Below are 21,826 nucleotides of genomic sequence, written 5' to 3'. Positions count from 1 at the left end.
CGCTGATGTGAAAGCACACAGACACCTGTCAGCCAAGACATACTCACCGAAGTGTCAATTCTAGAATCTTATATCAAATCCATTCTAAGGGGATCTTGCTATGAGAATAGCAATCATAGTTTCTGTTCAATAAAATCTTTATCAACGCCAAACACCGCAGCTCGGAAGGCACAAGTCAGGGGAAATGGATTAAGCACTGGTTTGATAGCCTGATTACTACTGTGAAACCTTGGGAAGCCGTCAGGTAGGACTCTAGATTGGGCCATTTGGGAATCTTCCTTAGTGCCAATTAGCACTAGACCTCATTATCTCATCCTGCCATTATCCATAGCATCTCAAGCGTGGCCATATGAAGTATCAGAATCACCCAGGACCTTAGTCTTAGGCGGGCCAACCAAGGTGCCTACTGATCATTGCCAATTGAGTTCAGTGCATAACGCTCTTGAGTTGCCGCGGAATAAGGCCGCCTCCAATTTCACTAGCAACCACATTCAAAGCCTCAGACTACATATACAGCCATTGTTCGCTACCAATCACAACCCCCCCTCTCTACACTGGGCGACAACGCCCGGAATTCTTCCGTAGTATAGTGGTCAGTATGCAAGCTTGTCACGCTTGAGACCCGGGTTCAATTCCCGGCGGGAGAGATCCAGCCATCTGCGATACGCAGGTTTATCTTTTTGACTTTCTGGACAAGTCTAATGTGGAAGTAATGAAGTGAAAACGTCTTCTTGCTGCAGTCACCGGATGTGTGGCGGGGAATGGTAAACAACTGCTAGAGAATACTAATTTTTATTCTCTCTATTCCCTAACGGACATATTGATATGTAAATCCTATAAGAACTTCTCGAGAGACTTGGCCGTGTCAGTAATTGTCTGCTCGACAGGGTAAAAGTTTTGTCCTGTCGCTTTGACTGCCTTCGAAGCATCAAGAACTCTTTCCTCGGGAAACTTATAGTCAGGAAAGTATCCCTGCCCAGGAGTTCCAACCTTGATAATGTCTTGTCTCTCAGGATATGCTTTACGAAGAACGTCGGCAGCCGCCTGCGGAGGAACAAGTCCCGAAGCCAACAGGAAACGCTCCCCGTTTGCCTTGTCGGGGTGGTCGACGCTGAAGACAGCAACTCGTGCGATATCACGAACATCAACATAGCCAGGATTTGGTGTCAGTGGCTTAGGAATCTCTTGTCCCGAAAGTATCTGCCAGATAAAGGCAGTTGTTCCACCAATCTTTGAGATGGACTCAAGGCCTGGTTGCGGTCCCATAACAAAACTTCGGCGACATTGTTAGATTTGTTTGGTAAATAGGCAGTGTCTCCAGGGATAGCTTACACTGGATTGAGAGCAGTCATGGTGAAAGAGGGGCTTCTTTCGTCGCGGAACTTCCAAAAGGCTCTCTCACTTGCCACCTTGCTCGCAGCATAGATCAAAAAGCTGGGTGACTCTTTTCCGAGTTTCTTGACAGCTGCCAAAGCTTCATCATTCCAATCTGCTTCTGTAAATCTAGCAGGCGCTTCTTTGCTGCCGTTGATGATAGAGGCAATAGAGGACATAAGTACAACCGATTTAACTGATGACTCGGTGATGGCAGACTCGAGAACACCCAGTGTTCCCTGAATAGCGACTTCAAGGACGGGTTCGGGGTCTGTAAAGCTGAGACTCACCCCAGCAGCAAGATGTGCGATAGCATGAACACCTGGTATTGTGAGATCCAATTCATCGCAGATAGAAGAGACGCTTACCCTTGACCGCAGAATCGAAGGCTCCTGATGCGACAATGTCTGGGACTTCGACAATTTCAAGATCTTCTTTATATGCAGACAGAGCCCTGACCAGGGGGTCTGCCGAAGACTTTGAGCGAACAGTTCCACGGACAGCATAGCCAGCCGTTAAAAAAGCCTCAATGACGGGCCCGGCAATATAGCCATTCGCACCAGTCACCAGAACAATTGGTTTGCTAGACATGGTTAATCGAGGATGAATATGTATATATAGCTGAAGACTGTTGAAGAGATTTCTAATGGTTTTTGGGAACCTGCTGAAAGGCCATGCTGCCCCTTTTATGTCCTTCTTACGATGTATACTGACAAATATCGATACTCCTAGCTCGTGAGGCTACAACGATTTTACACAAGATCCGGACCTGGCCGTAAGAATGCCGATTGAAAGTTGAATGGCCACATGCATCATTCGCATTATGACTGGCGCTTCGGCCTCCAAGCAGTTTGTGCAGAAATTGTTGGCGGGAGAGGATGAGTATCCCGGGAACGCTTCATGATGTGTAAGCACACTAATTGTTGGGGTCGCTGTAGACGTCAGGGCATTGAGGCCGATTACTGATCACCCGAGACTTCAGCAATGGCCAATAAGTTTCATCAGCCCTCTAGTACAACGCTTGGTAATATACTCATCGGAGGTCTTAGTAAATGAAAACTGGTTTGAATTGAGCCGTTTCCGTTCTGATGGCACTGGAATTACTGATCTTGATTCTCATCCTTACATTCTACCAAGGGTGAGCTCAAGCACTCATATTGAGGGGGAAGTATGGTTGGTCCTAGATTACTTGCAGCCGGATACAGATTATGGGGATGCGGGACTGATATGCTTCACGGAAATAGAGCCGAGTTGTTCGAATGTCAGTCCAGCCGATCAGAAACCACCTAAATTGAAACGCTGCTACATATAGATGCCACGGAGTAGTTATGCAAGCCAAGGTCGGAGAGGAAGGAAACTCGGGACCTCAATCCTGAAATAATAAAAGACTTAGGTTAAATTAGTGGGATATCTTTGCTAAGCTTAGGTTGGCTGCTTCTGCCAAGTTTAGGATACCTTTGCTGACTTTATTTTGACACCTAATATCAAGGACTGATGCTTTCCTGCTCAGGGACATTCTTGGCATTCGATTGTACAATTGCTGGTTTCCAAGCCAAGTGAATCCCCGGGATCTTCCTGGCGTCGTATTCTGCAGGGTAATCCCGTTCCTGGTCTGGTCAGCTTCCACGGTAGTCATGTTCTTGAGTCACGGCATTTCCCTTGCTGAATATTGAGCTGCTCTATCAAAAGTTGAAGGAGATTCCGCATTAGCCACTGTAACTCATTTTCATAAAGAGTCTGTTCATAAGAACAGTAGTCCCCAGAGCATGCGATCATTCCTAGGGAAGTCAAGCTTCTCGTACCAAACAAATAGTACATAACTCGTTGCTAAGATCGACGAAAGCAAGCTCGATCTCCCGCTGAGGATCGTCCGAGGATATATGGGCTAGGGGAGGAAAGAAAACTCAGGGCCTTGATTCTAAAGGACAAGAAGACTTAAGTGATATAGCATAAGCTTATGATATCTTTGCTGAGTCTAGGATATCTTTACTAATTTTAGGATAACCTATGCCGAGTTAAGGATATATTTAATAATTTTAGCATGCCTTTTGCTGAGCTTATCTCAAGACCCTCCAAGAGAGGCCTCATGACCTCCCAAACATCCAGATTTTACGCCAGATGCTTTGCTCCCTCTCTTCTGAATTCTCTTCCTTCACGTTATGTTGTCCGACAATAGTCAAGAAAACCTGGTCCAGCGTTGTTGGCATGACGCTGTAGTGACCCACGCCGAGTTCTGCCTTGTTCTCCTCCAGTAACACAACTAGGTGCCCAATGGCACTCTGGCTCAAACCAGCCTCTCGGTCGCTTGTGATCTCTTCCTCCCTGCGACCAGAAGTTGCCGCGAGGACTTGGCCAGCGCGCACTGAAAAGCGGATCTGGCCATGATATGTCTTCTCATCAACATCGGCTGAGGGCAAAGTTTGCCGAATCCAATTTGTCATTCGGTCCATCTCCTCCTGGCTAGTACGAGGGGCGCTTTTGGCGACAAGGTGAATATGCAAGGCATCGCCGAAGCGATGTCGAAGATTATCTGGCGTTCCCAGAGCAAGCATCCTTCGAGCAAGAATACCAGCACGACCAGCTAGTGCATCTGCTTCCTCCATGCTGTGTGTCGTGAGAAGAATCGATCTTCCAGAGACTGTGGCCTCGAGCGTTCTCCACATCACACGCTTTGAAGCAGCATCGAGACCAGACGAAGGCTCATCCAGAAGCACAACAGTGGGATTGCCCATCAGAGCGATTCCTAAACTCAGTTTTCGTTTATTGCCTCCAGATAGAGCATGTGCCATGCGAGTAGAGAATGACTCGAGTCCTACTGCCTGCATAACAGCCCGCACGTTGTGTTCGACGTTGGTGACACCTCTGATCTTAGCGTAGAATTCGAGATGCTCTCTTACAGTCATCTGATCCATAGCATCGTACTGAGGGCAGACGCCCAGGTTAGCCCGAGCGCCTGCGAGGTTCTTGTTGACGGATATATCTTCCACCAACACGTCGCCTCCATTTCGGTCCGGTTTGACATCACCTCTAATGAGAGAAATGGTTGTTGATTTTCCGGCACCATTCGGACCAAGTAGAGCAAAAACTTCGCCACGCTTGATACCAAAGGTGACGTTGTCAACAGCTATGTTGTCGCGGAAGCTCTTCGTCAGGTGCATAACTCGGAGACCGTGCTCATGCCCCTCATTACGAGTGACTTTCTCGCGCTCATCAATGATGTCTTCGTCGACATGTTCCTCATCTGATTCAGCTTTGTTCCCTCTCGAGAAGAGACCTCGGAGTGAGGTTCCCGCTGTACCAGTATCAAGCCAAATCAAAAGACCGAAGAAGAAGAGTGATTGAAGGATGAGGTACAGAATGGGTCCACCATAGTATAAGATACCGCTGGGGTTTTCGGTCAGGCTATTGCCATCGCATGCCGTAGAAAAGAGGTTTGTAGAGATGAAAAGCGCTTTCAACGCTGAACCAATGGGGGCGAATGCGGAAATGACAAAGTGAACAAAACGCAAGGAGCTGTCAACCTTGGTGACGGGCGAGTAAGTCAACACCGACATGTACGCAATGATGTAGACGACAAGAATTAGAGTCTGGCTCGCTGCTGCCCAGGCGTACGTTCCAAGTTGTGTCTTGGTGAAGAGGGAGACAAGGTACGCAAAGAGTGTCGAAGCTTTTCCGTATAGGAACAAGACGAGGAAGACGTAACCAATGTTGAACCAGATATCGGAGACACTAGCCCATATTGCTACCACGATAGCTGTGCTGACCAGGACAATGATTAGATCAAACAGGAGGTAGGCTATCCAGAGTGGTAATGGCCGAACACCGTTGGAGTATTGTAAACCGCGGATGAACTTGCGCCGCTCATTACTCGGGTAGAGTGCGAAAAATGCAGGATAGACCGAGAGAGCTATCGACATGTAAACAATCATTTGAAGTGCATTACCTGTCATGTCATCTACGGGAAGTTCAAATGGAGCCCAAGAGGTTGCGGTACTGACGTTGGACAACATGACATCCAGCATCTGCTGTGCGAAGATAGGGATTTCGATGGCGAGATTGGCGACCCATGCAAATGTAGGGCCTTGCTTGTCATCGCCCAGCCAAACTCCTCCGGTGATGATCTTTCGTTCCGACTCGATCTTGTCTTTGAATTGCTGGAAAGTATCGACCACGATGAAATTGTCCTTGCCAAACGTCGGTTGGGTTTCATTTCCAGAGCCACCCTTTAACATGGGTTTTATGAGGCTGACCAAGTCAGTAGGTAACTTTGAACTTGGCCCAGCTAAGAGGCGCAGTGCAATGCTTTCGTTTCCTTTAAGTTGATCGAGCACGTTTTTCCTCTGAACAGCATCCGTTGATTGCTTTCCTGGCACGCAACTGACCGTACTTTTGTCAACGATAAAAAGGGCAGTCAATCCGCCAGCGAAGATTGGAAGAAGCAAGGCAAGCAGATACAAAAATCGATTCCGCTTTAGAATAGTTAGGCGCTTGCGGAATAGAATTAAACTTTGTTTCACGTATCCGACTCGTTGTCCATTTGTAAGTGCCAACCCTGGAATTTCGCCTTGCTTCTCTTTGGAGGTGACCTTTTCGGACGATGGGACAGACAAGGTGTGGTGGGCGTTCCGGAACGCCTCTTCATCTTTGATCTCCTCAGCAACCTGGAGAAAAACATCCTCGATAGTTGGGCCCGAGAAGCGATATTCTGTGATACCCATAGCTTCAAGACTCTTAATGACAACAGCTGCGAGTTGCGAGGTGGGAGCAGTGTATGTGATGAGGTCGAAGGCATCCTTCTTTGCAACTTGATCAATTTCTGGGGTTTCTCGTATCCCAATATCCTTGGGAACATGAACTCTGTAACCACCGCCCATATTGTCCTTCAAGGCCACCGAGGAGCCTTCTGCACGCAGGGTTCCCTTGGAAAGTATGGCGATGTGGTCGGCAAGAAGATCAGCCTCGTCCAAAAAGTGGGTGGTCAAAATCATCGTGCGTCTACCACGCTCAGCCAGAATGATGTCCCAAAGCTTTCGTCTAGACAGCGGGTCAATGCCACTGCTGACTTCGTCGACGCAGCACACGGCGCTTCCTCCCGTCAACATGAGTCCCAGCTGAAGCTTACGCTTCTGACCACCCGAGAGAGTCTTTGCAAAAGCCTTCCGCTTTTTATAGAGATCGATGGATCTGATTAGATCTTCAATCTCTTTTGTGGTAGCCCTGGCGTTGGGAGCTTTTAGATGATTGAAGATTCTTATGTGCTCTTCCACCGTCAAGTCGTCCCAGAGCACATTCTTTTGGGGAGCGATACCAAGGCCACCTCTGCCATCGATCTCAATCGATCCACTCGTCAATTTATTCATGCCTGCAATAGCATCGAGCGTGGTGCTCTTTCCACTGCCATTGGCACCCAAAAGTGCCACAATCTGCCCCTGGCCAATATCGAGATCCAACCCGTTGACGGCGAGAACAGGTGGCTTCTTGTTGGGCCCTCGGCGGAACATTCTTGAAAAGATGCTAGGTTTGTACGTTTTTGAGAACTGTCGCAACTGCACAGCATTGTTACCAATTCGGTCCACATCTGTCTGGTTAAGCAACATCTTTCGGCCTGACGTTCCATTGCTATACAGAGCATGTTCGATAAACGCCCCAATCAATGGATAAGCGAATATCTGGATGATCAAGAATACCCAGATAACAATGCCGGGGAGCTTTGAGGGGTTATCAGGGGCCGCTTTCAGTAAGTCAGTCGGCATTTGGCGCTCCTCGAACCATGCCATGTTGCTGATAAAGAGCACGAAGGCGCAAGGGGTGAAGAAGATCGAAAGAACGGCGACAGGGACAGTGCCAGGAGAAGAGAGGGTTTGCGAAAGAATTCCGAGTAGGGCGACAACCAGGATGGCGGTAATGCCACTCAGCTGGGCCTTTCGGAAGAAGGATGCAAACAACATAGACATAGAAGAGAACGCAAGGCCAGTGAGAACATGGAAAATGAGGACAATACCAACGCTGGTCTTGGCGAAAACACCACCTCGAACAATAATGGAGCCAATAATCCATGCTGGTAGGTAGATGAGAGAGAACGAAAGGTGGTGCGCAATAATCCTCGCGACCATGGCGAGCCACGGTTTTCGCACCGGCATCATGGCATCGATCAATGTGGACATGCCGCTTTCGCGTTCTGTAGCGATGAAACCTGTAAGATGATATGTGATCCAGAGAACGGTTCCCAGAAACGCAACACCCATCCAGCCCCTTATGACCTTTTGGAATTGCTTACGAATATTTAGGTCACGCTCCTCAGGGGTCAAGGTGGTGTAAGGGTATTCTTGGGTACCATTCAGGGCGTTGGCACTTGACGTATTGGCACTTGACGTAGTGGCAAGGGAAATAGCTCTGTCGACGGAGTGTTGAAGCGGTATTACATAGATCTGCTGGACGTTTGATTTGCTGACTTCGAATTTTAGGCCTGCGCGACTGAAGTCTCCATCAGCCCGAATGGTGTAGTTCCAAAGGCCCCCAGGGCCTTGATCAGGCGAAGAAAGCATGACGACAGCACCAAAGCATCTTGTCAATCCCCTCAAGTTGCTAGGGCATTTCTCCCTTAAATCCTCTTCACGCTCGGTAGTGACAACCTCAAAGTTGACGTCTGCAGACTTGGCAGCATCCTCGAATTGTTGCGTCACAGTGGTGAGGACCCGCTGAATATCCCCGTCCGTAAAACCGTTGTTGACGAGGACCAATCTCGTACGTCCACTATTGCTTGCTTTCTTAATGGCATCGCCGAGGTCGATAAGTTCTGTCGGTCTGCCGATACCGAATTCTGATGGAGGAACAAGAAGGTTCTTTGTAAAACTAAACAGCGCGGCCAAGAAGATGGGCAAGATAAAGGCCATCCAGATGCATAGTGCAAGATGACGCATCAGAAGAATGCGAAAATTCTTGCCCATAAGGGTCCCGACCTGTTTGAGGAAAGTCATGATGATGATGATGAGGATGACTTGACGCGGTTTTCCCGTGGGCCGCGTGAAACGAAGAGACAAACAAGTATGTCCGTGGATCAGTCTACCTCAGGCATTTAAGTTCTCAATTTTTGAGATAAAACTTTAATGGAGAGGTAAAATGCTGATGGCGATGCATCCTCTCTTTGCATCGTAAGGTAAGGTTGGTTGGATGAAACTATTTAAGTTCGCAGGCTACCTTAGTTAACACTGACGAGGTGTCGAGGCTGATTTAAAGTAATGCCTCCAGACACTAAAGGTACCTAGAGAATCCACCAAGAGACAGCTGCATAAGCCTCTGGAGACAACCTGGAAGTCTTGGCGCCATGGGGCAGGCACCGGTGTCAAAATAAATTCAGCAAAGGGTCCCCTAAGCTTAGGGTACCTCTAGTATGAATTTAGGATACCTTTTGCTAAGTTTATTTTGACACCTTGTATCAAGGTCTGATGTTTTCTTACTCCCCTGATGGAAGGCAGCCACTCCCCACCTAAAGTGCCCTGCATTTGACCACAGTCATCATCACTGTTTCGTTCTTTAACTTGGGGATCTCAGCAGCCTAAGCAATTCGAGTACTGAAACCGTTCAAAATTAACGATTTTTGCAGTTTCTCTATGTTATGAAGGCTGATAATACGAACTGATTAACATTGTAGACTTCTTGGAGAATCACATCAGGGGAAATAGCCGAGACACCCCAGCGGACGGGAATTCGTAACTTGTGCTCCGTCCGTACTGGCGTAGCATCATGCATTTCGACGACAAAACCTTACGAATACCTTGTTAGCGAGCGGCCCGCAGAATTGGGTTTGTATTTACGGCGTACGAGATACAGAATACGATTTTATAAACGAGGCCCAATTGCAACATTTTCTCTTTCCCTCACCTGTTTCGCCAACTGAACCATCTTGCATCTTGCAGCAACGTCAGCACAAGCAATCCTCCAACATTGTCCATTTATCCACTCATCTCGGCTGTGCCATTCGACACGCGGCCAACCTGCCATGCATCAGTTGCTACGATATTCCAATCTATGATTCTTCCTTTTCTTCGACACGCCGCGAACTAGGTCCAGATAGGAAACCGATTCAGAACGATACGCGAGGGCCATTAAAATGACCAGACAGGTATCCATCCAATGAGAATCTGCTCGCATGAAGGAATTGGTCCCGTTTACAATGAAACAAAGCTCTTGTCGGGAGTTCGGGCCAAAAATCACGCCGATTATACAAGTCGACGCTGTCAGCCGAGAATGCCAACCCTTGTAGCGTCGCGTTCTGCACTTGGCAAATATCTGGACCTCGGTGCTCGCTTACAGTGATTTTAAGAGTCCTGGAAAAGGGATGCCTCCTCCGACTTGGTGTGACAATGTGGGCGATGATAATACTCAAACATGATATATAGGCTTCACAGCCTCAGAATGACCAACTTGGCTAAGCATCAAGACATGTTGATAACATCTGGTCCTAGGCCATCTCGTTTTATCTCTAGAAAAAGACAAAAGACCGATGCCAACTCTTCGGAAGAGCAGGAAGATACATGTTGTATTCGAACAAAGAGACTTGGAACTTAGGCTCTGTCCTTGAGCTTGGTGATGAGTTCGGTCCTTCACATTCCATCCTTTGTCAACCTAACTTAATAGATAGGTACTGAACATATAGAGAAAAGTGCCAAGGTACATGTGTCGAAAACAAATCACAGAAACTGTACAGCCTCATTTTCGTAATACTACATCAAGTCTTAACAAGGCATGGAAACATATCACGGTCTCCGTCTCCGTCTCCGTTTCTCGGCACCGGTACTCAAAATCGTACCGACGGGATGCCGGTTGCCGCTATATGAGACCTGGTACTGATTGCAACAATGAACACGCGTCTTTAACATTACTCCGTTGTAGAAATCGATAGTGACGGGCCTGTATTCTTCATTCTCTCACACTATTCCACCAAAAACCCGCCGCCCATATCGTCATCATCTGCCATGTCAAACTCTTCAGTAACATCGCTCGGCGCATCCTCAATCTCTTGGTCCAGTTGTGCCTCTTTAGCCGCTTTATCATCCGCTGCCTTTCTTTCATTTGCATCCACACCGCTCCAAATCTGTTCTCTAATACGTAACGACATCATGAACTTCCTCCAAGCTCTAAGTGCACGGTGTCTTCTTCGCTCATCCTCTACCTCTTGCTCCAGATCACCTAGACTATCAATTATAGTTCGCACAGCTTCTTCGTACTCTTTTGCGACCACTATGCCGGTTAACACGGCTGTGCCATGTCGTCCTTTGAATGAGAAGCCGGTGAGAGCGGGTGCGTAGTCGACTCCAGCCATAAACGCTGCTCGTGTTGCATGCTCGTGGATAATGTGAGCTCCTCCTTTAGGAATCATGCTTGGTACATAAACATCGATATTTCCAAACTTGTTCTTCGGTACCATGCCATTCCGCACTGGGGGTGGTTCGTAGAGCTCTGTCTGATCCTCGGTGTAGATAGGTGTCCCGGCATCTCCATGGGCATCCTCATCTTGGTCATCGTCCAGAGGGTTCTTTGGTTTCGCTTTTTTAGGTAGCCATTTGACGGGTATTTCCAGTGGTTTTACCTCCCGCCCCAGACGATACCATTTATCTGCACTTCTCGCAATCCGAACATCCTTCCGCCGGTAGATCTTTTCGAGCGGTGCTCTACTACCGGCAGCAACTGTTCCAGAAGGTGTGGCTCCAGGAACAAGAACCTCATGGCGTCGAAGATGTCGTTCAAGCGCAAAGACTGGATGGTCTTTGAAGTCCTGTACATTCCTTGGCATAGGCTCTCTCGCCTCGATACCTACGAGTTCGTTATCCTCAATTTGATCGAGATCTGTCCGCCGCCGCCGGCCGTACAGTTGCATAATCCGTCTCCACCAAATATCACCGCCTTCACAAGCTGTGTCGATTCTTGATCTTCGGGTCTTTGCTGTATATGCCTTCGCATACCTCCTTGTTACGTCTTTTGCAGTCCCATCCTCATCAAATGCTATCACGTAGGAAAGGAAATTCTCCTTATCAGTAATCGGTGGCTCCAAGGCTTTTGGCTTCCAAAAGGTATGAGTAACCATAGCATCTACTGGTTGCCATTTCTGATGTCCGACATCAAGGATCTCGACCCAGTACACAGGATGTGGGGATTCTTTTATTCGCTTGCGAATTTCAAAAGTTGGCTGAGGTTTCGGGGGAGATATTGTCGGTGTAAAGTTGTATGATGTTGCGTTTGGGTGCCCCAACCTTCGACGTGCTGAAGAACTGCCAGATGGTGAACCATATCCAGCACTGGCCATTTCTTGGTACTTAGCCATCGTAGCCCGCACTTGCGCATTTTTCTCGTCTATTGTCGAGCGCTTTTTCGGCCTTTGCTTCGGTTTCGGCATTGATGGGGCTCCAGATGTACATGCGAGAGGTTGTAGAGAGCACACCAAACGTGCCTGTACGCCAACACTTCGTAGAAGGGCGCAATACAGCTGTGCCCCAACGTCTCTAGACCCTTGTAGCTTTTTTGCCGCCTCTCGGAAATCGTCACGATCTAAGCAGCTTTCCACATCATCTGGCGGTTCATACTGTGCATCTGTCAGCCGAGACCCCTAGATTGTGCGCTGGACTTACATCTTTGAGTTGATCTGGGTTTTCCGCCCATAGAGCACGCCTTAGACCCCTTTCGGTAACTTCATACTTCGTCTTCCATACACCCTCTGCCTGCTTGAGACCAGTCTTCAAACTCTCAGTCCTTCCAAATTGCGGAAGGTGTGCGCCAGGGGTGAGGTAATTGACTGTCTTGTCCGTTAAATGCGGTCGCAGGTAGTCCTGGACTTTGCCATCATTACACCAATGATTGCGACGTGCAGCGTGTGACAGCAGACACAGGAGATGCGTTTTATGTATATCCATCCGTGTCTTGCGCTCCTCTCTGCTGATTGGTTTACGCCTCTCGGCAGCCTTCTTTACCTGAGTTGTAGATGATTGATGCGCTGTCAGATTGAGCTCTAACGGCTTTGGTTCTTCGGGTTTGCCTAATTCTTGGAGAGGTGCTGTAAAGTCCACATCCTCGAACATGATGTCCTCATCTTCATCATCGTCGGATTCTAGCTCCATAGTCTGCATCGTTGGTTGGGGCAAGGCAACATCTTCAAACTCAATGTCCTCGCCTTCATCGTCATCGACCTCTTCCTCTTCCTTGTCCGCGACTTGCGCTGGAGGTGCTTTGCTTGGTTCTGTTTGCTTTGAAGCTACTTCTGATGTCTTTCCTGGTTCCGATATTACTCTGCTTGGCCCAGCACGACGTCGCTTTAAAGGCCGTTCTGGTGATGACCGAACCCGTGAATTCACGCCAGCTTCCGCGAGCATATCCTGGTAGATCTCTCCTCCAGTTGGCACTGAAGGTGCAGCTCCCTTCCGAGCGCTAGCCCTTGTCGCAGGACGTTTGCTACCTACCATTCTAGCGTCATGGTGCGAATTGACCTGAAGGTGGTGATTTTTGAGTGAGCGCGCAACTTGTCGCAAACTTGGTGTGAGCGATTGCTCGGGCTGCCCAGTTGCGTCATATGGTTAGCACTACAAGTCGCGAGGTCACGTGCGTGTCATACTTGTGAAGACTCAGCAACCTTGTCTTCAGCTGGATCTGCTCTCAGTGCTCCCCTGTGTTATTTTCGTGATAAACAGCATCAACTTCGCCGACAGACTTTGCCATTGTGTTCATCAGGTATTATGATCTTATGTTACAGTCCCATATAACAAAAATGACAGGTAATCCTTACGCAAGAGATTAAGCTCATAGGTATGGGTGGATGCATGTCTTGAATAGGCGGGATATTCATTGATACTGTTCACGATAAAAATGCATTCCCTGAATGCTAAGGGGTATTCCAGAAGTTTAGGGTAATGATCTTCGATGGCGCTGGGGCCGTCGCAGACTTCAGTGATGTTGTCAGTTGCTGAGCCTGGCGCCTGACTCGCATGGCGATCGCGTATTGGAAGAATTGGCTTGTCAGACTAAATTCATTCGGTTCTTCCCATCGATAGGTCACTACCGAACCCCATTGAGCCATGGGTACGACCAACACCACAAGAGACAGTCTGGGCATGCTCGTATTGGTACGAAAACTAACGGGCTCTTGTGGCTGAAACTTAAACAACCACCTTCATAACGGGGCCCTTCCTTTGGATCTAGACTGGCAAATTCATCATCCTCGTCTTTGTGACCGTGCACTATTTTCGCCTCCCTTACCGGTGACTAGATGCCATACCGCGTGTTAGTTGTAGCTATGAACGGTCCCTCGACAGGCGGTTCATGTAGATAGCTTCCCCGGCAGGCTACTGGCATGACTAGGCCAGATACTTGGCGTGGACCGTTCTATTTGTAATGATAAGTTGACTCTGAAGACTCTGGCATCAAACCCAGAGACGGAAAGGTTAATTGATTTACGACTTATACGGCCTTGTTCCCCGGTTTTCTGTCACCGCATTCCATCAGAAATCACAAGACGCGAGAGGGCGCCGCTTAGCGACTCGTTTACCACTACCTATTATTCCACCCAGCACAGCTGTCTGTCATTCTCTCGGAGGAGCTTGTATCCAGCTCCTCGCTCATTTGGACGGATTTGGTGCAGCGTTGGCAATGTGAAAAGTATTCATATATCTGAAGAGCAGCTTTGAGCTTTCAAGAACAGACACTTCATCCCGAAACCTTTCAAAGAGGACCGTCGTCTCTACAACAACAAGAATAAGTCAAAGACCCATCGCAATACTGTCATGGCGGGAGATGACTTATCAGGGGCATTGCTTGCATCATCGATAACGGTCATTTCTCTTACTACTGTGTTTATTGGTACTCGCCTATGGATCAGATCTAGCCTGAAGACGATTGGCACAGATGACTGTAAGGCCGGAGTAATTCGAAGAACTCAGCAACGACAGGACTGACAATGTAACAGACTTGATTACAGCAGCATGGGTAATATTTCTTGGATTATAAGACGTTGTCTCGCGCATCTTTACACCACTAATATGGGATTGATAGGCATTCTTGACAGGACTCTGTATATGCACAATTCTCTGTAAGTTTCGCGCACCCCAACTCAGCATGATGGAGGAGACGGACTGACATGAAATAGCTTCGAAAGTGGGATTCGGGAAGCATATGAATGTAGTGTCGAACCGAGATCTTGAGAAATTCCTCAGAGTCAGTGATTTTCTCGCCCCAATATTGATCCTTCTTCTAACCGTTGTTCATAGTATACGACAGGATGCTCCGCGACCTTTAGCCTGGGTATCGGCTGTGCCAAATCGTCATTCGCCGTGCTTTATCTTCGGATTGACCCTCAGCCTGTTCTTCGCATCCTCAATAAATACCTGATTGTCTTTCTAGCAATGCAGGCTATAGAAGAAGCGCTCATTGTTATCTTTCAATGTCGGCCTGTCATGGCAGCTTACGCAGTACCCCGTCCAGCACACGCCAAGTGTCTTGATCTTCGTGTTCTCTGGTGGTGTACGGTGAGTAAGAAAAGAAACGTGCGCGAGAGTTTCATATGTTGACGAAGCCTCAACAGTTTGTGTTCAACATGTGTACCGACCTGTTCCTCTTTATTCAACCTATTCCTGCCATGTGGAGGTTGCATCTTCCTGTGGCAAAGAGGCTGGGCTTGATTGCCATGTTATCCCTTGGTTTATTGTACGTTGTCATTCTCTTCTGTTACAGCTTTTACTGACCACGAAAGGGTTTGCGTCACTTCGATTGTTCGCATCATTTTTGTCACTCGAATTGGACCTGATGCTACTTGTTAGTCATGTGAAACAACATTTTCGCCGCTTCTAACAGTGTCTAGATGAATTTGCCGAGCCCATGATATGGTCCCAAGTAGAGTTGGCCTCTCTCGTCGTATGTTCCACAATCCCGTGTCTTCGCCAAGTCATTCAAAAGGTCCCCTGGCTCAATCATGCCTTGGGACTCTCGAGTGTCCGAAGAAGTTCAAATAACTACGAAGGATGGAGCGGCTCCAAGAAGACAGGAGGATCTATCCCGCTCAGAAGCTACAACCAGAACCATAAGGATGGCTACCTACCGAGCAAGTCAAAGGGTAACACCGCATATGGATTGACAAGTCGTGCTGTTGGCGGCGCACATACCAAGAATGATAGCACAGAGGAAATTTTCCCACACAAAACCGACGGCAATGGTGCTATTTTGGTTACTCATGAGATGACTCGAGATGTCGAGTCACATAATTCCTCAGCAGCACCTTCGATAGCACATGTCGATGACTGCGAAATAGGAGATAATAAGGGGACATCGAAAGGGGACCGAGCTATCGATAGTTATTAAGCGACTAACGTTGATAGGTGTGAGTATCAAAAGTATCTATCAATATAGCTATTCATTTTGATCAAAACACATAATACGTCTATCGCTTCGTTGGAAATCCGTTGTTCTCCTCAGAACATTCTTGACTTATACTGACACTGTCATACACACTGTACGCGGACTGTGTTGCTAGGTAGTTTCCCGCGGGGAAGTCAACTCCTCTTATCAACACCAGCTTCAGCACACTCCGCGGAAAGCATTCTCCATCAACTTACAGCAAGACATCTTCCATTCTGGCTACCAAAAACCAAAATGGAGCAGGGAACTTCTAATGAACGGCCGTACAGGTCCCATCTTCGGCCGGCCTGTATTCCATGCCGAAAACGCAAGTCCCGCTGCCAGTCCGAGGCATCTTCCACCTGCTGTCTCATGTGCCGGGCACACCGCACGGATTGTATCTTTCCCACGGAGTCTCGTTCAAGTTCTCAAACTCCTCGGCGTCGGAGACGAGCAAGGCCGTCGATAACTAGAAATCCCCGTCAGATCAGCCTAGCAACTGGCCCCCCGGCAGTATCCATTTCAGACAATTCTACGATCGAGCAGCCAGTGTCTGTTGTAGAATCTGCTCCGACCTCAGCGCCTAACAGTTCATCGAGAAACACCACATCTCATGAGAACCAAGTGTCAAGCATCTCTCCCACTTTGCCAAGAAGCACAGAATGGGCCCAGCAAAACGCTCAATCCGATGACTCACCTTTGGCATTGGGCTCAAATGACGAGCAACCACACAACCTCCACATAGTTGGGCCAGCAGTCACTTCCGATAACCAGGTTTTGTCGGACTACCTATCTTCCATGCCCAGTGCCTCAAGAGGTTCGCGGATTATTAGGCCAGCCATAGGCAATAGGTCTCGACCTGTGCTGTTTACTGCTGTGCAGAAACGGCCAGTTGGGTTGGATTCAAACCTCAGTTTCGCAGAGGAAAGGTTGCAGCTTATAGAGAAGATATTGGAGCCTTTTACCGGTGATCTTATTGACGTGTAAGTCTTCAACAGATTGAGGCTACAACTACTAACGTCGCTCAGTTATTTTCACAAGACTAATTCTTGCTTTCCTCTTCTTGACGAAGGACATTTCCGTAAGCAATATAGAGAGAACAAATCTGCCATATCGCCAGCGCTCCTCAGTGGCCTGTACGCCCACTCGATAACCTTCTGGAATAGCTCTCCTATTCTTTCCCGTCATCGATGTCCTGACGGGCGCTTCATCTGGAATCTTGCGACTGAGGCAGCTTATTCCCAGATACATAGATCTCCCGGAATATCCACCATAGAAGCATTGATTCTGAATATAGGTGGTCGCGAAGTGACTTCTCTGATAGGAAACGGCGTTTTGTTGGCGTCTTCAGTCGCTATGGCACATTCACTGGGTCTCAACCACAGCCCAATATCCTGGGAAATACCGCAGTCTGAGAAGAACCTCAGAATGAAGATATGGTGGGCTCTGTTGATTCACGATAAATGGTACGTACACGCCATGCACGAAACCCCCTTTGCAGCTTTAACGTGTAGGTAGGTTGAGTCTTTCGCATGGAACACCGCCGCTTATCTCTCCGACTCTAAACGATGTGCCCCAGCCTCTCGTCCAAGACATTTGTGGAGAGGGATCTTCTTCAGAGCAGGCTCTCAATGCTTCAGTGTATATCGCTCTAGTCGGATTGACAGAGGTTCTGGACTTACACCTGAGACATGTCCACCAATTCAGCCTTTCAGATGAATCCACAGATACGACACATCTAGAATTGGCTCTGAATAATTGGATAGAGACTCTAAGTGACGAGATCCGACGGGTTGTCATTCGTGGAAACAACCTAAAGATTCCTGGTGCTGCCAACCTTCGCCTGTCGTATCTGACAGTCAGACTCCTATTACAGAGAATCGAGCTTGAAGCTGAGAAGCGAGTTCGTGATACAGGGGATAGTCGCCTACTAAACCGTTATATGCAAGCCCGGAGAACTGCAGAGGACATTCTCATCTTGACTCAAGAATTACAGCCCGAACATTTGGCTGATTGCTGGCTGCCAAGCAGCGCTTTTGCATTTTCGACAACCGTTAGCTTCCTTCTCCGATGCGCACTAGAGACAGAAAACTCAACAGCCGGGTTAGTTCAAAGCAGCTCGTTGAAGATAGCCTCGGACCTATTGTCAGCTCTTCGTGAACACAAAGAGAAGCATGCTTGGGATTTGGGTGATATCTGTTTGGCCCAACATGCCGACGTTGTTGAGAAGCTACGCGCCATGACTCCGCCTGAAGACCCCAGTGCTGAAGAGGTTTTGGACTTTTCTAGCTTTGCCATGGCGGAGTCTTCTTACCTCGATCAGCTTTTCCCGAGTTTATGGGATCCTCTGCAGAATGTGTGGTGAACACGGCAGTTCTTTTCCGCGGAAAACTTGACGGTGTTCATATCGGCCAAGCCATAAGCAAGCCTGTGTTCATCGCTCCGACTACTTGCCAAACCCAGTGATACTATTCCTAGACTTTCTGGGAACAGCACTGTGCCTAAAATTGTGCGTCGACACTGCATGTGAATGCATAGGTCCAAACTAGGGTTACAGGACAGGCGAATGCCCAACTAATCGACGCAACACTTCTTGTTTGTTTTACGAAAGGCCTGAAAATCGATGTTGAATCACTTCAAACATTACTGTACATACTCGCGCTATGGCACTGTTGAACAACACAGCCCCTGAAAATCTGTTTGAACTAGACGATTAAAACCCTACACGCCAGTGATAAGTTTTGCCGTTATATACAAGAGTAAGCACTCCCATTAAGAAACATCAGCTCTCGTATTTCTATCAGAACCCCTCTCATGCCAAGCAAGGTTCTGTCGGGATTACGCAGCGATGGTCCAACTCGATACAAAGATAGGGGCTGGGGTTGACAGATAGTGCATTGATGATAATCAGATCATATCTGACAGTTTACTCAAAACATTCAACATCAAACAGCGGGAGATTTATCGAAAAGCTAGTTCAGGTATTTGAATGTTTATGGTTCCAATATAAATTGAAATTGACAACTCGATGAGTGTCTATAGTGAGTCAAGCGATAGCAAGGAGTTCACGAACGGGCAGCGTCTTTTTTCCTCTCTAATAAAAGGACTCGGACATGACACCTTCTAGAAGTGTATGAATAGTCCGGAATCTGGCAGATGGGTTCGTACCTCCTGAGTTAAATGATCGAACTTTGACCTCAAAACTCCACGACTCACTTGAGCCTGGAACATCCACGGAATCAGTCCGTAAAATGACTAGGAAAGAGTCATAGTTTTCTGTTGACTCGGATATAAGCATGCATCAAACCATCTCCTCGGGGCTGATATTTCCTGCGAATCTCTTGCGGTTGGGATGCACAAACTTTGCCAACGAGCAATCCCAGTTCCAGTCCTTTTCGTAGACACTCGCCTCACCTTTAGCAACTCTTACTGCGAAAGAGTCGTCATCGTAGCCTGGAAAAGTATCAAAATGTGGAAGCTCATAAATCTTTCTGTTGGCGACGGCGATGGGTACGCCTTTGCAGAGCAACATCTCGCGGCAGTCTTCGCAATGCACATGGATGGGTAACTTCGGTCCGGCGCAACAAAGGCGTATGCATCGTTGCTCTTGAATTAATCGAGCACGCATAGCATCCTCGAGGGCGGCGCGGCCGGGTAGATATCCTTGTCGATTTAGATGATACACACACCAGTTCCGTTCGACGCCTCCGAGAAAGGCTTCGATTTCGTCTTTTCCCATCAAGGACTCACAGGCTTCGCATACCTTATTCTTGCCATGCTTAGGGTAGAACTTGCAGTGTGGGCATCGACTTTCAGGTCGGTCGCCAAAAATGTTAGGGGAGTCCAAGATGACGGTTGTTTCGTGATCCATGAGTGCCACACTGCAGCTGGTGAGATTCCAAGTTTAGAAGATGACGTTAGTATCAGCTTTGCAATATTTCAGTTTTGGCGATCAAGAGGCAACGTAAAACATAAATGGCATTAACTAGAAAGTCTGGGTATAAATAGTCGTAAGTCATATCTTCCGCTGCAAGTGAACAAACGCATTACGCCTTGGAACCATGCGAGATAATGAACAGCCTCCTCTCCTCTTTGTCATGCTGAAAAAAGTGCGCAGATATTGTGTTGATGTTGGTGAACAAAGGAATAAAATGCAATGATCGTAGTAATCGTGCGCGACAGTGGTCAAGCGCCAATCTGAGGTTATCGTTCTTCTTCGTATCTCTTTTCTCGTCATCTTTCGGGTCGTCATAACATCGTCTTTTCCGTGTCGGCATGCGCAAAGTGGTAGGGAGCGTATTTTGCCGAAGTGGTTGCTGATCGTATCGTTTTGAGTTGGTGGTTGACTTTAACACGCTTAACAAGAGCCATAGTGATGACGCCCAAAACCATAAGAACTTCAATGACGAGCAGACCGATGTAAACGATGTTGAGGATTTCTTGCTCGCGCAGATAAGCAATAGTGGTCATGCTGCTGGGCAGCGGTGCGGAGCTGGGAACGAGAGGCATGGCAGGTTTCTGACCTCTTTGTTAGGGCTGAGTTGTCAAAGAGGCTCCAAGAATTGAATTACCTTTACTTTTCCCAACCTGCGAAATCAAAAACTTTTAAACGATATCCGTATACTACTCTCCTCCTCTGAGCGAAAACAGCCGATATTTGAAAGAGTGAAAAGGTGAGCACGAGAGCGGTGAAATCACCAACAGAGGTGAGGCCAACAAAACTGGGAATATGGGTTCTTTTTAGTTTGTTTCCTTGGCGCGAAACAATTGCCTATAGTGTGCTCCTTTCAAGGTTAGAAGTTGATAGTGACTGGGCTAGGGTTGCAAATTTCAATCAATGCGGTCTGGGGGAGGCGAGAACCGCTTTGACCGCCTGGAAGCCCGTGAAGGATCCCGTTTAAATACGAGAGGGGCGCCATGAAAAGCCCGTAATCAATACTTTAATGCAGTGAGATATACGAATATGACTGCAACATTGGCTGCAACATTGGCTGTTTAGGGAGCGCCAGGGGAACTTTGAGTTTCTCCTGGTTTACGAGACTGTCCCTTCGTTCTACTCACTTGAGAGGATGGCGGATGGGAACGAGTCTGTCTTTTCGTCTAAGCAAGGATAATGACGACCCTTGTCAATGGAGGCGATCGTCAAGTTGGCGTGTGACCCCCAACACTTGTCCAACGAAGCGGGAGAGTGGGCTGAAGGAGCAACTTTGCCATATGAGGAAGCGTTTAAAAGAGAGTGGCGAGGCATCACAGGAGGTGTTATCGCGTGATAATGAGGTTGTGTATATGATGCCAGGCAATGCTGGCCTTAGTGGAATAGATATCATGGCATGATAATAGCATGAGCTTTTACCCTGCGAACGAACCATTAAGTCGAGGTTTGCAAACGAGGATTGTTGCAAATTGATGAGTACGGAAATTGAAGTCGCATTGGAAAAATCCATCAGCGCTTGATGGACAGGGGTTGATGTGATGGGATGGAGACGGATGAGTTGGCGTTAAAACCTAGCAAAGGCGGTGTTGAAGAGCAAATGATTTGGCAATGGCAATTGAATTCAATGGTGTAAGTTGACTCTAATCGAGTACGATGAGTCGATAAATACTTTGTATCCGTGTATTCATACTTAACTTATCACACGTTAGTTGGCTTGAGCATTTTGATACGCCAAGGGGAGATTAAATTAGCAACTCACGGTACCTAACCCACCGAACGGGAACTACTGTACGGAGTACAGAGAAAGTATTAGCGCCCAGATTAATGATGCTAAACCCAACACATGAAGTGTCTCCGAATGACACAGTTACAAGTTCCAAAAGCAGGAACAGAGGTAAACGCCTCAGGATAGGCCACCGTGTGATATTCAGTTTTCCGTTAACGCGTATCAAGACGCGTAGACAGTAAATCTTGTGGTGTTGTTTGTATGGCTTATGAGCATAATGTTGAGACGGTAACAGATAAGCCTCGATGATCATATGCAAAGACGATCAGACCAAAAAAGAAAAAAGAAAAAGGGTCCTTCACATGTGAAAGAAGGAAAGCAAATCATTCTTCTGCAACTTGATTTGGTCTGAGAAGTGT

At 47.7% G+C, this 21,826-nt stretch overlaps 6 protein-coding genes and 1 non-coding gene across 7 annotated transcripts; 3 read left to right on the top strand and 4 right to left on the bottom strand.

Moving 5' to 3' along the window:
- Window positions 1-575: 575 nt before the first annotated feature.
- Window positions 576-647, top strand: tRNA. Its single transcript has one exon. It is a non-coding gene; the product is annotated as a tRNA-Asp (tRNA).
- Window positions 648-834: 187 nt separating this feature from the next.
- FMAN_08875 (uncharacterized protein) lies at window positions 835-1,965 on the bottom strand (the record flags this gene model as incomplete). Its single annotated transcript, XM_041829652.1, has 3 exons — window positions 835-1,273; window positions 1,333-1,696; window positions 1,743-1,965. 3 exons carry the CDS (start codon window positions 1,963-1,965, stop codon window positions 835-837), a joined length of 1,026 nt encoding a protein of 341 aa, XP_041680394.1.
- A 1,493-nt stretch (window positions 1,966-3,458) lies between these two features.
- On the bottom strand, window positions 3,459-8,351 carry FMAN_08874 (uncharacterized protein; the record flags this gene model as incomplete). Its single annotated transcript, XM_041829651.1, has 1 exon — window positions 3,459-8,351. One exon carries the CDS (start codon window positions 8,349-8,351, stop codon window positions 3,459-3,461), a length of 4,893 nt encoding a protein of 1,630 aa, XP_041680393.1.
- A 1,955-nt stretch (window positions 8,352-10,306) lies between these two features.
- FMAN_08873 (uncharacterized protein) lies at window positions 10,307-12,827 on the bottom strand (the record flags this gene model as incomplete). The annotated part of the gene is made up of 2 exons (XM_041829650.1): window positions 10,307-11,953; window positions 12,000-12,827. The coding sequence occupies 2 exons, from the start codon at window positions 12,825-12,827 to the stop codon at window positions 10,307-10,309; spliced, it is 2,475 nt and encodes an 824-aa protein (XP_041680392.1).
- Window positions 12,828-14,141: 1,314 nt separating this feature from the next.
- FMAN_08872 (uncharacterized protein) lies at window positions 14,142-15,711 on the top strand (the record flags this gene model as incomplete). The annotated part of the gene is made up of 8 exons (XM_041829649.1): window positions 14,142-14,268; window positions 14,324-14,343; window positions 14,410-14,446; window positions 14,504-14,571; window positions 14,625-14,882; window positions 14,939-15,060; window positions 15,107-15,168; window positions 15,215-15,711. The coding sequence occupies 8 exons, from the start codon at window positions 14,142-14,144 to the stop codon at window positions 15,709-15,711; spliced, it is 1,191 nt and encodes a 396-aa protein (XP_041680391.1).
- Window positions 15,712-16,002: 291 nt separating this feature from the next.
- Window positions 16,003-18,112, top strand: FMAN_08871 (uncharacterized protein; the record flags this gene model as incomplete). Its single annotated transcript, XM_041829648.1, has 3 exons — window positions 16,003-16,730; window positions 16,776-17,213; window positions 17,266-18,112. The coding sequence occupies 3 exons, from the start codon at window positions 16,003-16,005 to the stop codon at window positions 18,110-18,112; spliced, it is 2,013 nt and encodes a 670-aa protein (XP_041680390.1).
- A 936-nt stretch (window positions 18,113-19,048) lies between these two features.
- On the bottom strand, window positions 19,049-20,256 carry FMAN_08870 (uncharacterized protein; the record flags this gene model as incomplete). The annotated part of the gene is made up of 2 exons (XM_041829647.1): window positions 19,049-19,634; window positions 20,003-20,256. The coding sequence occupies 2 exons, from the start codon at window positions 20,254-20,256 to the stop codon at window positions 19,049-19,051; spliced, it is 840 nt and encodes a 279-aa protein (XP_041680389.1).
- Between the last annotated feature and the right edge of the window lie 1,570 nt (window positions 20,257-21,826).

Source organism: Fusarium mangiferae, assembly GCF_900044065.1.
Source record: "Fusarium mangiferae strain MRC7560 genome assembly, contig: FMAN_scaffold004, whole genome shotgun sequence".
NCBI lineage: Eukaryota > Fungi > Ascomycota > Sordariomycetes > Hypocreales > Nectriaceae > Fusarium > Fusarium mangiferae.
This window is presented reverse-complemented; position numbering and strand designations above follow the sequence as displayed.